This window comes from Watersipora subatra, chromosome 8 (assembly GCF_963576615.1).
Source record: "Watersipora subatra chromosome 8, tzWatSuba1.1, whole genome shotgun sequence".
NCBI lineage: Eukaryota > Metazoa > Bryozoa > Gymnolaemata > Cheilostomatida > Watersiporidae > Watersipora > Watersipora subatra.
The window spans coordinates 60,667,533-60,681,008 of NC_088715.1; the positions used below are offsets into that span (position 1 = coordinate 60,667,533).

Consider the following 13,476-nt stretch of genomic DNA (forward strand, 5'->3'; position numbering starts at 1 on the left):
TTGCAGTGCCCTGATAGCCTAATTTTTGGGTCGTTTGATTCTTTGCAATGAGTAAGGTTGGTAAGAATTTTGTTCCCTATAATTGCAGGATCTGTTTTTGCCTATTTCTGATAAAGTCCCTCGAATTGTTTCTGCTTAAAGTATCTCCAATTGTGCAGTATATTTAATCCACTCACATCTGTTCCAAGAGTATGAAATTTTAGGTTCTGTTTTCATCTTTGTGTTGTAAAAATTGTCCACACCAAAATGTGACTTCTTGTTGGTGCTCCTGAGAAAAGCTCTGTAGAGCCATCTATGCACTGATTGCTTATTAATTATTAGGGTACATGTAGCTGTATTCTGGGTTGTTATGATAAGGTCTATAACACTTTCATCATTATTGCAGAGGAAAGTAATATCTTTGTGTTTGTCTACAGACCTGTCAACATCGTGCTATGCTAATGAGGGAGAAATTAGCCTCTAAAGCCTCGCGCTAGTGGAAAAGTGGGGACCTTGGCAGGTTAACATATAGCCTGTCTTGACAAACTGTTGTTTTGCGGAGTTGTCCCCCCGTCAAACAGGCGAGCAACAAAACATGTTGTGTTGCACGCCCGCTCGACGGTGAGACAACTCCGCAAAAACAACAGTTTGTCAAGATAGGCTAGTTAATTAACATTGTATTTTAGCTCCAAAACAGACCAAAACTTTGAAGTGATAGACAAATTGTCTCATAGCTCTCTATATCTACTCTGTAAAGATAACGATAATCTAACTATTGAGACTTCGGAGAAGCGCAATTATTGCTAGGCACAAACAGCTGTCACAGCGAATCAACTATTGTATCAAAGCGGATACGCTGTGTCAGCCATTTTAATAAAGCTGTTGGCGCGGTCCCAGTGTTCAGAATCGTTCGGGATATGCGAAAACTACTGATTATCTGTTGGATTCTTTGGTAGCAGTAAACTTAAAGATGGCAAGTAAAGAGGCAGAGGAATTTCGCTCGTCATTATGTGATTTGACAGTTAACAGCAAACCTCTTATCAGCATGCTGACGATGCTAGCCGAAGAAAGTCAAGCTCATAGTGAACAGATTGTAAAAGTTATAGAAACTCACATCCTACAGGTTACCAACTTTTGTTAATTTGCGGATTTGGATAGTGCAAGCTTTAGTTTGAAATAAAACAACAATATGTTGCATTTATGGTGATCATTATTCCCTGCTATATTTGTAATATACATTGTCGCAATACTGTTTATAGACTTTTGGGCTGGTGCTGTCTCAAAAAATGTTACGTCAATCTTTTAATGGCAACGATGTTTCGGATCTTAAGTAATTTTAGATTAGTGTTGATTTAAATTCACCAAGGAACTTGAACGATTTTGCCATGAGTTTTCACAAAGCTGATAAATATTGAATGCATGCGTAACTCTTTACTATCTGCTCTAGTGCTTTTTATACCCTCGTGTGTGGCACCTAGGACCATTGCATAACTCAGTTTTAGCAATGCTAGGAGTAGTGTGCATAGCATACAACTTGGCTTTGAAAAAAAGCCAATAGTAATAAACTTCAAACGGCATGGTCGGATACTCGCACAGTAACTGTTGAATGTAGCAGTTGCCGTGTTTGTAGGGTATCTTCAAATCGTGTTCTACCGAGGTTGATGCTGTGTTTAGTTATTTGTTGTACCGTTCCAAATTGCTTCTTTGGATTCGTTATGTAATTAAGTTTTCCAAAGCCTCATTGACGCTATTGTGCCCCACAAATATGTAGCACAGCAAACAGAAAGTAAGTGCACTCGGTCTATCATTTACTTTGGCTGTGATATTTTCAACTCTATTACATTATAAGTCTTAAATACAGGTGTACAAACATATCTAGCCAATTGAACCGAGGTTGCCTGCTTCAAATAGACAATGTCATCCAATCAATGCTTAACCAACACTGACATAAACAAATTGTGAATTCCAAACATAAGTACATGGACTCATACAGTGGTTGTTGCTAGGTTTATGATTTGCGCAGTAGGTACTCCACCTATCATTACAGTTTGAGATATAAGGTAAGTATTATTGCGATCTCAAACATTTCTATAGCAATCTATTTTCATACTCGCACACCAAGCTTCTATTTATATTTGAAACTTATGTCGTTGCTAATCTCTTTTGTTTTCTATGCAAGAAATTTTAAAGTTGCAGGCATCGATGATTCCGCAATATTACTGATTGTCAAGACTTCTGTTCTGGATTCTTCTTCCATTGCCGGTTGACATCTTGTTTGCCATTGTATTTGCTGTTAGTTTTTGATATACCTAGTGAGAAATATATGTATAAATATAATACTTCATCTGACCTTATTATATTTGTTGCAGTGTGTGGCTAATATTTTACCAAACAACTATTCAAATAGTAAAACATAGAATGCAGTTTTGCCATTGTCATCCCATTTACATTAACACTAATTAGTTTATAAGCTCTGTTGCTCTCAACTTTAATTTAGCTACCTTTATAGATGATCAGCGGTGTGGTAAAATTTGCTTATTCAATTGTGATTGACATGAAGAACAAACAGCAATCTGATGGACCATCTCTGAATTTATTGGAAGTCATTGTACTACAGGCTGCGCTTCTGTTCATAGCGTTACACAGTAAACATGGAAATAGTGATTTACAAATACAATTGTTCTAGATAGATTGTCTCATTAATTTCTTTAAATTGTTGGTCGTGACTGTGTTAGAGTCTGCTGTAATCTTTTATTTTTCTTTGATGTGCTTAAATGTTAAATAAAACTTCCTTTTTCTTTACATTCACTTGAATTACTGATGTCTAGTAATTATGTATTGCTTAGCGTTGACTACAAACTTCTTTGAGATGAAGATTGCTGATGATGAGGCTGAAATATCATCAAAAGGCCAAAATGATGAGGGGTGCTTGATATCTGGTTCTGCTGTAATAGAATCTGAGTTTGGTTTACAAGCTGGATATGGACATTTCTGAGCTTATATTTCAGACGCACAAACAAATTGCATGACTATTATCCTAAGCCCTTTCCAAATATTCACTTGGTACAATTGTAGATCACTGCCTGAACCAGTAGTTTTGTGACCAAAAAGAAGATAGTCTATAAGCACTGCAGAAATTTAAATTGAGAGAAAAAAATTATCAAATACTAAAAAAAACCTGCTCTGCAATCACATCAGCTGCTGAATCACTAGAGAATCCTTCACAAGTGTCACCACCTTCACTGTTGCATGCTTCTGCTCTGACATGGAGTGTTGCCTTCTTTCTTCCACAGGTTAAATCATCTGAAAAGCTGCCATCGTTGTATCTTATTGACTCTATATTAAAGAACCTTCGGAGCACCGATTATGCCACCTTTTTTCAGCAGATTATAGTTAAAGTGTTCTGTCATGTTTTTGAACAGGTAATTACTCGTTTTATTCTAATGTCGTTTGTTATGGTTTTGTGACTGAGTTAATTCACATATTTTACCAGCACTGAAAGCAGCATCTCTATCCAAATTGTAAAGAATACGTTTGTGTACTTAGCCAAAAATTCAGCTGTATATTCTTTAGCTAAAAACTTAGTTGTGTTCTCATTCACATTACCAATAGATTGCATATAAATACCTGCTGATATGTTTTGACAAACAATGCATATGGAAAATTATTCGATTAGTTTGTCACAACCATTTCATCCCTGTAGGTTGATGAAAAGACAAGACAAAATATGTTTAAACTTCGTCAAACATGGTCGGACGTACTAGCTGCTCGGAAGCTATATGCCTTAGATGTTCGAGTAAATCAGATTGATCCAGCTTGGCCAGTAGCAGCTTTACCGGAGACTTTGAAAGAACCAACATCTCCAGGATCTATTCATGTCAACCCTAAATTTCTCACAAACTCCAAACAGTCTAAACCGGTAATATGTAGTCGATATACATATATAAATAACTCGTCATTCAAAAATTAAAAAAACACATTGGTCCATGAGTGAATTTATAGTAAAAGGTTGCAAATTATTTCCAATTAGGCAATCTTCGCCTGAGTTGTAAAAAATTGTGGTGAGTATCTTAGTAAGCTGTCTCTGTAAGAAGCTGTTAATTAATAGTGGATGTCCTGCTTTCAGTATTTCTTAGCTTCAGAACTGCTCACATTGGAGATAGGATTAGGATTATTTTATGTAAACACTATTTGCAACCAAGTTGAAATGTGTATGTTGATACAAGCGGGCTGGAGTCATAGTTCGTGATTAGCATACGGTGAGTAATCATCTCGTTTGGTAGACGGCTTCAGTTGCACCAAGCAGTACAACCGTGGACAAATCTGGAATAGCCCAAGTCATAGAGGAGAAGCAGAAAGAACTGGCAGCTATCCAGAAGATGCAAGTCGAACTAGAACTTGCTAAGGCTAAAGCTCAGTTAGAGATGCAGCAAAGAGAATTTGCAGAATTGCTAGCTAGGCAGAAAAATCCCATCGCAACAGATGCTGCTGTTTCAGTGGGCGTGACAGTAAGAGTTTCTTACATTTCAACTTTAAATTAGTTAACAGCTCATTCATTTGCAGAATAATTTGTCAAATAGTTCTTGCCCTCCTAAACTGCTGCAACTAAATTTTGCAAACAATTTTACTCCAACTAATGACATCACAAAGGTAATTACATTAAACACAAGATGGCTTTAAAGAGGAACACTGTAGCATGCATATTATGAAACTTCATGAGTGAGAAACATGAATATATTTGGTGGAAAAGGGCGGTAAAAGGTAATTATTTTTTTTTGTTGCCACCAGGCACCAAAGCCAGCAGAGTCAACTCCTTCGGATCCCCGCGTTAAGCGAATAGCTCACACGCCTGCCCCGGTTGATCCGCGACGGCCTGCTGCCTCGATCGCTCCAGTGAGTGAGCGCACCAACCCTATCAGTGCTCCTCTGCTTGCGAAACCAGACAGACCAGCTTCTAGTTCTGTTGGGGCCCTGCTCAACCAAGTGGGTAGGTCATTCTGTTTCAGGTGGTGAGCTGCTGGTAACCAGATCATGTAACTTGCACATATACAATATGCTGATACTAATGTTTGCTGTGTGTAATTGTTGACTCAACAAACAACTCTGAAAAGACAAATAGCGGTGTGTTGCAGCAGAAAAAAACTTATTTCATCATTTTTGTATTTCTGGTATTATTTCCTTACACTGGCTGAACCTTGAGTCATTTTGAGTATATTCTCGCCATTTAAGTATATACATGTAGTTCAGTATTTCTGGAATTTGTATTCAGGAATCTCAATCTTGTTAGTTCAGATGTGATGTTTTACAGTGCAACGGATACCAAGGAAACAGAATCTCAAAAGTTTTTAAAAGGGAGAATGCTTCCGCAAACATCATTCATAATGACTAACATTGGCACTAGTGTATCTCTATTTCTAAATAATATATCATTCTCTATTAAAAAGCATGTCTATGTAAATAAATATATTAATCAACATGAATTATCAATTTTGAAAAATTTCCATTTTTTGATAACCTAATACACTCATAAGATGATAAAATTGTCTCAAAAACTTGCGAAACGGTTAAGTGTACATTTTTAGCATTTTTTTGTTGACTCGTTGCTTTGTTAGAACCGAGGAATACAAGTCTTGTTAGTTGATATGTGATGTCTCAGAAGAACCTGATGTGTTTCTGATAGTGGCTGACCAAGCACTGGAGCAATTTGATTCAACGAATAAAGTGGTTAAGAGAAAGGGCACAAAGTTGCCGAAGGGTATGGAGTTGGACAAGGAAGATCCCGGGTTGAGAGGGTTTAGCAGCCGAGCTCCCAGTAAACACAATAATAGGAGGTAGGCAATATGGTTTTAAAAGGTTTGATTTGCAACTGTAATTAGTATCATTGGTCACCATAGTTACGGTTTGCTTTTCATCCTTGTATTCCCCAAAACGCCAACAAGCTAACATGTCATTTATTATGGATGAGACGGAGCAGAAGACTAATGAAAATTTTTTGTAAGTGAAGTTTCAAGCGGTGCACAACTGAGTCATGCATAAAAATGTATGAAAAAGATTCCGCGCTTCATTTTCATAATCAAAAAGACCTTCATGGTTTTTGCACAAGCAGTGGTTTACTGGAAATGCACTTGTCACACAGATATGCGCTAAAGACTTTCAAAAAGTGCAGTGACATTTCTTGCAGTTTAATACATAAACTATATTTGATCATAATGTATATGTTAACATATCCTTACTACTCTTTGAACATGAAATTAGTGCAGGAGAAAACAATTTCTGCCTATTATGTATAATGTTGAAGGAATTATAGTATAAAATAAAGAAATTCATTGTTGTCATCATGCTGCTTTCTGTCATCGTCATGCAACACCCTTGCCAAGGATATCTCCGAGTTGGTATTGCCAAAATTTTAACATGAGAACATCTTGCTGTTAAACCATGAGCCCATAGATTGTGTAAATTATGTCACATGCAGATCATTTGGAGAAAGAGGTGACCACAGGAGTAGAGGTGCTTTTCACAGTTACCATAAGCCAGAGAGAAAGCTTCCTTATGATAGGCCATCCGCGGATGACTGGTCTGATAGTAGCTCCAGGAGAAGGTCAGTGTTCCAGTTTGCTTCTATTGTCAACTAAATTCTGGTATAATAGGATTCAGAGTTTAACTCTTTGCGTTGCACGAGTCACGACGTGAGGCTCGTTGAGTAGTTGTATAATTAGTCTGTCGTGTCTGTACTTACACGAAAAAACAATCCTTTGTCTGTAATGAGCTGATAGAAAATATGTTTACAACCCGTCCTGAGTGTAGTTTTGATTTGCAAAAAACTTATTCTTGTATCGCTATTTCTTAGCAATGACCACTCGCGTCAGATGCATTACAGCTGCAGAGGTTTCACTAATTGTAGTTGATAAATAGACTTATGATTATCTATTGAACAATAGTATTATGTAGAGTGATTCTTTTTGTTTTTTTGCAGTAATAATAATGCTGTAAGCTATAATAATATTCATAAGCTATAATAATATTCGTAAGCTCGTATGACTCGGAACATCCTCACGAAAGTAGTGAAAAGGGCTGCAGAAAGTGTCCAGCTCATTCAGCAAAACACTTGCTGTCTTTTTATGGCACCTGCTGCTGTTAAATTGTATTCAGATTAATTTGGTAATTAATATCTTCATAGACCGTATGATTCATAAGTTATGACATTGTATAGGTATGTGCCATTATCAAATATTGGTTTTAAAGAATATTTGACTATGTAAATAAATTTATCTGCTAGCGCAAGAGTTCAAAGTTGTCCTTGTTACTTACAAGTAGAGTGTGTTCTTAGTGCAGTGTCTGGTTGATTTTTGAAGGCACGCATGAACTTCTCCCAACCTTAACTCATTTCATGTAGGCTAATCTATAAAATAGTGTGAGAGTTACTGTTCTAAAGCTGGTCGTTTTGGAGGTACCGCTGCTGCGATTTATATCTAAACCATAGCCTTCTATTTTGTGGTGGTAGGAGAAGAGACAGATCAAGATCTCGTAGCCGCTCTCACAGTCCAAAGTCAAGGAGCAGAAGTCTCTCTCCGAAAAGGGAGAGTAACAAAGGTGACAAGCAAGAGCGTCACAAAGAGAAAGATAAGCCAGGTGAATATGTCTGCATGTTTAGGAGAAGATAGTGTTTTTATGTTATTGAATTTTTCCTAAAATTTCATGATGGCTATGACTTCGAATGAAAATTTGACTTTTGTCTAAATAATGTTTTTTTGTGTTATAATTGGTAACAATAAAAGCCATTAAACGTTTCTGCTGTGTTTTTTATTTTACATGTTCTTTGTTAGGATGTGTTACCAACCTCGTTCATTAACGTTTTGTTTTAGATCATAGCCTTGGCATCCGGTTCATAGTCTTAGCATTAGGAGCATAGCTTTAGCATGGATTACTCTTCACTACTTTACTTTTGATGTTGAACTTGGTAAAAAATAAAACATACTAAATATTTGTCTTTTTTTCATGATCTTAGATAGGATTTCTTTTATTAAAACGAAACATCTAGTCATTCCTACATTTTGTTATTTATGATCTACGAGACCCTTTAGTAAATGAGACTGAGGTATGAGTTGCTACAAATACATCCCCCAACCTAGTCTGGTTTATTAATGGATTTTTTATAACACAATCGCTATATTTTATATATTACTTGTTCTCTTATTACGTATGTATACAGTTTATGTTGTGAAATTTTTAAAAAATGTTTAACAAAAATTGTTTTCTAGACTTGGAACGAATTGAAATTATTTGTGATTTAAAATTATTTGCACTCATTGTAATGAAAAAATAGTTTTGAATCTCGAACAAATCATTTTCGTAACAGCCTCCTGGAATGGATTATGGTCAAAAACGAAGGTTTGACTGCAGTAAGGTTTGTTTGCTTCCTAACAGAACAGTGTGACATAAAGTTGCCAACCTTTTTTCGGGAGATATTGAACAAAGTTAGCCTCGGATTCTTTAGAACATTTCACATAAGGGCTCTTAGCAGTATAAACTATAAACTTATATCATGATGGCAACTCTCATGATTCAGCTCAATCCTTACCCATATGCAGATAGGGTATTTTAAAATAGACAGTACAGTAGGCGCTTCTACAATGTAAACAATCCGTTCCAGGAACGTTTAGGTTATAGGGAATTTTCGTTATAAGAACAGTAAAATACATGTTAATTGCCTAATCTGTTCCAAGATCTTTCCCAACTCACCCCTTTGGCCATGCAAAAATTGAAAACTTGACCGAACTCTTTCAATTTGTTGGATGTACCGTCAGTGCTGTATTATTGGTTTGCATCGACAACTTTTCTTTTTTATGATCAACCTCAGTGGTTTATAGACCATGATTGCGGTAATTTTACAAGTTGATGGGGACTGCACATTTTCGATGTTCATTTGCAACGATTTGTTTATTTTTCCTAAACAGCAAAGTCTGTTCTGCAAAGTAAAACTAATAGCAAATATTTTGTACGTCTACAATAAGGCAAAACAGTTCTATCTGTTCGTCATATATCTGTATTCAGGGGTCAAGGTTAGAATAAAAGATAACCTTTGATAGTACTCCAACTCATGACATTAAGATTGGCAGACCGACGCTGTAGCACCTGCACCAATCGATAGCCTTATACTGATTTCGCAGCTATCCTATTGCGCTAGAATATCGCATAGGATATAGAATATTTTTAGAATATTCGAATTAGAATGATGGAGAATAGGATTGCGCAGCTATCCTATTCTCATTTTTGTATAGACATTTAACGATCTATTTCGACGAACTAGAATGTCGCGAAAGTTATATATAAGTTATATACGATAAGTTATATATAACGCTATACACGCGGCATTTGTTCGTCCGCAAGTGGGGCGAAATAAACTAACATTTAAATCAAATTTGAAAACTCGCCCGACTTGAAACTACGTTATATGGAATTTTTCACGCGGTCGGAAGCAGAAACTTCACATAAATTATGTACGTTATTTTGAATTTACGTTATAGGAGATATACATTGTAGGGCCGTCTACTGTAGGTTGCTAACTTCCACGTATTTGCATTCAAGCATGGTCATTTTTACATATGTCACCAAAGTGTAATGTAACTTGTATGCTTGTGTCCATTTAGATCTGGTCACGATCTGGCGATTATGTGAACTTTCTATTAGTTTTAAAGTTTATTCCGGCTCTCAGGAATCTCAGGCTTTCGTTTTAGTTGACAAGTCTATCAAGGCTAACCAACCAGGTACATCGACAGAAAAACAGACAAAGATGGAGGATGATGACATTTCATTTGTCGGCTCTTCTGTACCAGGTAAAATCATCTCTGTAGAAATTTTAGATTTTGCTCAGTCTGTCTAGATGCCTGTTCACCCAGCATGTTGTAATGGTTCACCAGCCATCAGTCCTTTATGTATGTATGTTACAGAGAAAAGCAGTTCTCTCACGGACACGTCCAAGGACACGGACAGGCAAGCTACTAAAGTGAAAGGTCTGTAGACCCAGTATCCTAATATATTAAGTCCTCAATGGGTTTGTGGAATGCAGGCTAAGGCTTCTAATTCTCATACTATAGTCTAATAATAATCGCATGCAGATAGCTTCTGTTCATAACCACGATTTCTTGCATAGATGCATCAAATCTTATTTTTCTTGCTTCTCAAATGATTTTTATAAGCAGGCTTCATGGGATGTTATGCCGAGATTTTATGATGGCATAATTGACTGCATTAATGGTTCGCTATTTTGGGCAGGCTCCAAATCGGAAGAGACACTCAATCGAAAAGCTGACAAAAAAGACAACTCTAAATCTGCAGATGATCTGGACTTGAGAAAGAGAAAGAAATCTCCCGGTACTTTGTGTTTTTCCATATTTAAAATGTATATATTTATCTGTCAGTTTACAAATAGTTTGCTTGAGTTGTATTCGAATGTTTAGTCGCTGTACCAGATGGTCTCAACGTGCAGTTCCAGTATGCGATTTGCACCCAGTTTATTCATCTTATCACAACAGGCAATCGTACTGACAGCTGCCCAAAATAATCCCCCTGGAGACGGTATGAATAAAAAATGGTTGCATTAATAGATGCAATACCTGTCTAAATTGCTTATGCAATGCAATAAAAATATCTATATTTTGTGTTCGTAATAAGATCTACTCAGTTGCAGTTGTCATACATTTCAAAGACCAGAATCCTGATCAGTTACAGTTGAGATCTTGCTATTTATAAATATAGATCCACTTAGCATCGTTTGTTGTTGCCATCGCTTCAACTTACCATATGCTGTGACTATGTGCTATAGATGACAAGAAGACAGTCGACACCAAGTCTGACAGCTCAAGCAAAAAAGTGAGAATATCGTCTCCAGCGCCGAGGAGTTTCTCCCCTAGTGTGAGGAAAAGTCCAAGTAAGAAACGTGCTGATTTGCCAGTGCAAGATGAGGACCTGAGGAAACGAGATTCCCCGCTTGCGTTCATGGACAAAGGTCTGTGCTGTTTGTATATATTGTAGTATGTTGTTTACTCTCTGATCAACTCGCTCGCTGACTCGGTGTTTTACAGGCTGCTGACAACTCTGGTGTTTGACAGATCTTTACTTTGCTTTAGCATGAGTTTTCTATTTGCGGCTTTCATTTTTACTAACTTGTCGCCGCAGATGAGGATCTGCGGACAAACCGGGAAAAACTCATGAAAGTACAGTGGGAGTCGAGCAAAGCCAAGCAGATGCCAAGAATTCCCAAACGTAAGGTGAAGAAAGCTCAGTATAGGGAGAGAGATGACACGTCCCCTCTCGGTGAAATTCCTCAAGCTGTGGATGGTGGACTATTGGCTATTCCTGATCAGGTACAGGTCTATTGGATATTATGAAGAACTACTTAAGTCAAGATGGTGTATTTAGTTTCCTTCACCACCAAAGCTCTGTTAATGGCTGTTTTTCAAGATAAAGGCTATTTAATTTGATCTTGTCCAATGAGATCATAAAATCTAGATTGTCATTTTTATCAGACTAGTACGCTGTCAGTACCGCACTCTGCAAAAGATCATGTGTAATAATTATGTGCACAATTATTCCATGATACTGCATGGTGGTCAGGGGATGTCAGGTGCGCTTGGCTGTAACACTCGGATACGGATACCCGAGTTCACTTCCTGTGTGGTGCAATATTTTTCCCAACTCTGTTAGTTTGGCTTAGGACGGAGACTGCCCTTATTATAATAAAGATTGAGTACAGATACTTTCATGTTTGCCATTTCTTTGTATTTGCAGTACTCTCAGCTTGAATAAACTTTGTGTATAAGCTTTGATGAAATGAATTAGTCAACATTATGCATGGCTTATGTTGGAATTCGCTAGACAGCCTTGTCAGTCAGCTTGGATTAATAAATCTTAATTAAAATGAGGTTTCTGCTGCAACAAGAATCTCGCTGCAACAAGAATCTCGCTGCAACAAGAATCTCGCTGCAACAAGAATCTCGCTGCAACAAGAATCTCGCTGCAACAATTGGAGTAGCAAGTGTAGGAGTCATAGCTTCCAAAATGCAAAATTACTGTTTTTTAATGTAGGAAAAGCCTTTGGCTGCCAAGTCCGATGTAGACCTCAGGTCCTTACCGGTTGTACGGGCACCCTCTCGTGGCAATCCAAGCTCTTCAGACTCCGAGGCTGAAGTACTCGCTGATCTTGACAAGCGCAGGAAGCAACGTAATAAAATCGTGGAAGGTAACATCCTGGAATCAGGTCATAATTCACCTACAGTAGTTCAGGATTAATTTTAACATGGGTGCATAAGCTAAGGTCCATTGTATTAATCCCAGAGACTACAAGTGTTGCGAACGAGGATAATTCAATTGTAGCGTGTGGCAGACATTTTTTAGGAATAAAGGTAATTATTTTTGCCATAAATGACTTGATACAAAATGATTGTTATTACCGTGAGTGGTTTGTTTTTTTAGTCAGGCAACAGCTAAACTCGGATTTTCACCGTCTGTTTTCAAAGACACCATATGTTACAAATACTGATTTCACCAGTATTTGTTGATAATACGGTAATGGGCACTTTCTTGTGAGAGTTGTCATCATTCTTCTTCCTAGGTAAAAAGTCAGACAAGGACAGAAGGCCTGAGGATAAAGATGTCGACCTAAGGTGTGTACCTTCATAATGTCATGGCTCATTATCTCAGCTAGCAAAACTGTTTCTGTAGCTTTATTAGTGCTGTTATCACTGCAAAGAGAGGAACAACTAGATTTACCCCATTTGAAATTTGCACTGAGATTAGTCCCACTCGAATGGCCGAATTACTACTGTTTTGTGTTTTGCAGAATTTTAGCATGAGCAACAAATAGATACAGATTATATCCTATGAATCTCTTTACGCGTAAAACCATAGATTTTGAGATCTGCCAATTAATCTTAAATGATAGGCCACCTCATGTTTTTTTTCTTCAAATGTTTAGAAATTTCCATACAATCTACATTAAAACTGTTTATTAAAGTTTTGAGAACATTTAAACATCTGCTATTAATACTCATGCAATTTATTCTAGTCTTGGAAGTTATTATTCTAAAGTCTTGAAATGTCATGTTATGTGAACTACTTCATGGTTTTGGCTCTTGCAAGTTTGAATTCAATATTTGTTTGTTTCTTTTCAGAAGTTTAAACCTGAACATGGGGACCACCCCTCACACTTATCTATGTTCCAACCCTATTCATTCAGTAGTAATCTTTGCTGCTTCGTGCCTCACCTTTTTTCCTCAATGAATAAGGATTTTTCAATAGCTCCACTTCTGTCAATCATGACATAGAAGTAGTGGCGGGGTCAGCATAAATATAACAGATAAGAAGACAAGGTTAATAGGATAGGAGCCTTTTAGATTAAAAACTAGATTGAGGAAACCAACATTGCTGAGGCATTTTTTATTTCTTAAAGGCTTCATGGGTGAAGGTCATTTAGAATACTTAGCAGCATTGTCTTTGCTA

The 13,476-nt window shown here is 37.1% G+C and overlaps 1 protein-coding gene across 1 annotated transcript in view; it reads left to right on the top strand.

The window, feature by feature from the left end:
- The first annotated feature begins 834 nt into the window (after positions 1 to 834).
- LOC137402215 (pre-mRNA cleavage complex 2 protein Pcf11-like) overlaps positions 835 to 13,476 on the top strand; it is a 61,593-nt gene continuing 48,951 nt past the window's right edge. The window contains exons 1-15 of the mRNA XM_068088715.1: positions 835 to 1,102; positions 3,273 to 3,401; positions 3,683 to 3,898; positions 4,263 to 4,487; positions 4,768 to 4,966; positions 5,660 to 5,810; positions 6,452 to 6,577; positions 7,481 to 7,608; positions 9,714 to 9,812; positions 9,927 to 9,989; positions 10,252 to 10,350; positions 10,802 to 10,984; positions 11,155 to 11,342; positions 12,064 to 12,217; positions 12,590 to 12,641. Of these exons, the coding sequence (XP_067944816.1) occupies positions 950 to 1,102; positions 3,273 to 3,401; positions 3,683 to 3,898; positions 4,263 to 4,487; positions 4,768 to 4,966; positions 5,660 to 5,810; positions 6,452 to 6,577; positions 7,481 to 7,608; positions 9,714 to 9,812; positions 9,927 to 9,989; positions 10,252 to 10,350; positions 10,802 to 10,984; positions 11,155 to 11,342; positions 12,064 to 12,217; positions 12,590 to 12,641 (2,165 nt within the window). The 5' untranslated portion in view covers positions 835 to 949. The remainder of the gene's footprint in view (positions 1,103 to 3,272; positions 3,402 to 3,682; positions 3,899 to 4,262; positions 4,488 to 4,767; positions 4,967 to 5,659; positions 5,811 to 6,451; positions 6,578 to 7,480; positions 7,609 to 9,713; positions 9,813 to 9,926; positions 9,990 to 10,251; positions 10,351 to 10,801; positions 10,985 to 11,154; positions 11,343 to 12,063; positions 12,218 to 12,589; positions 12,642 to 13,476) is intronic.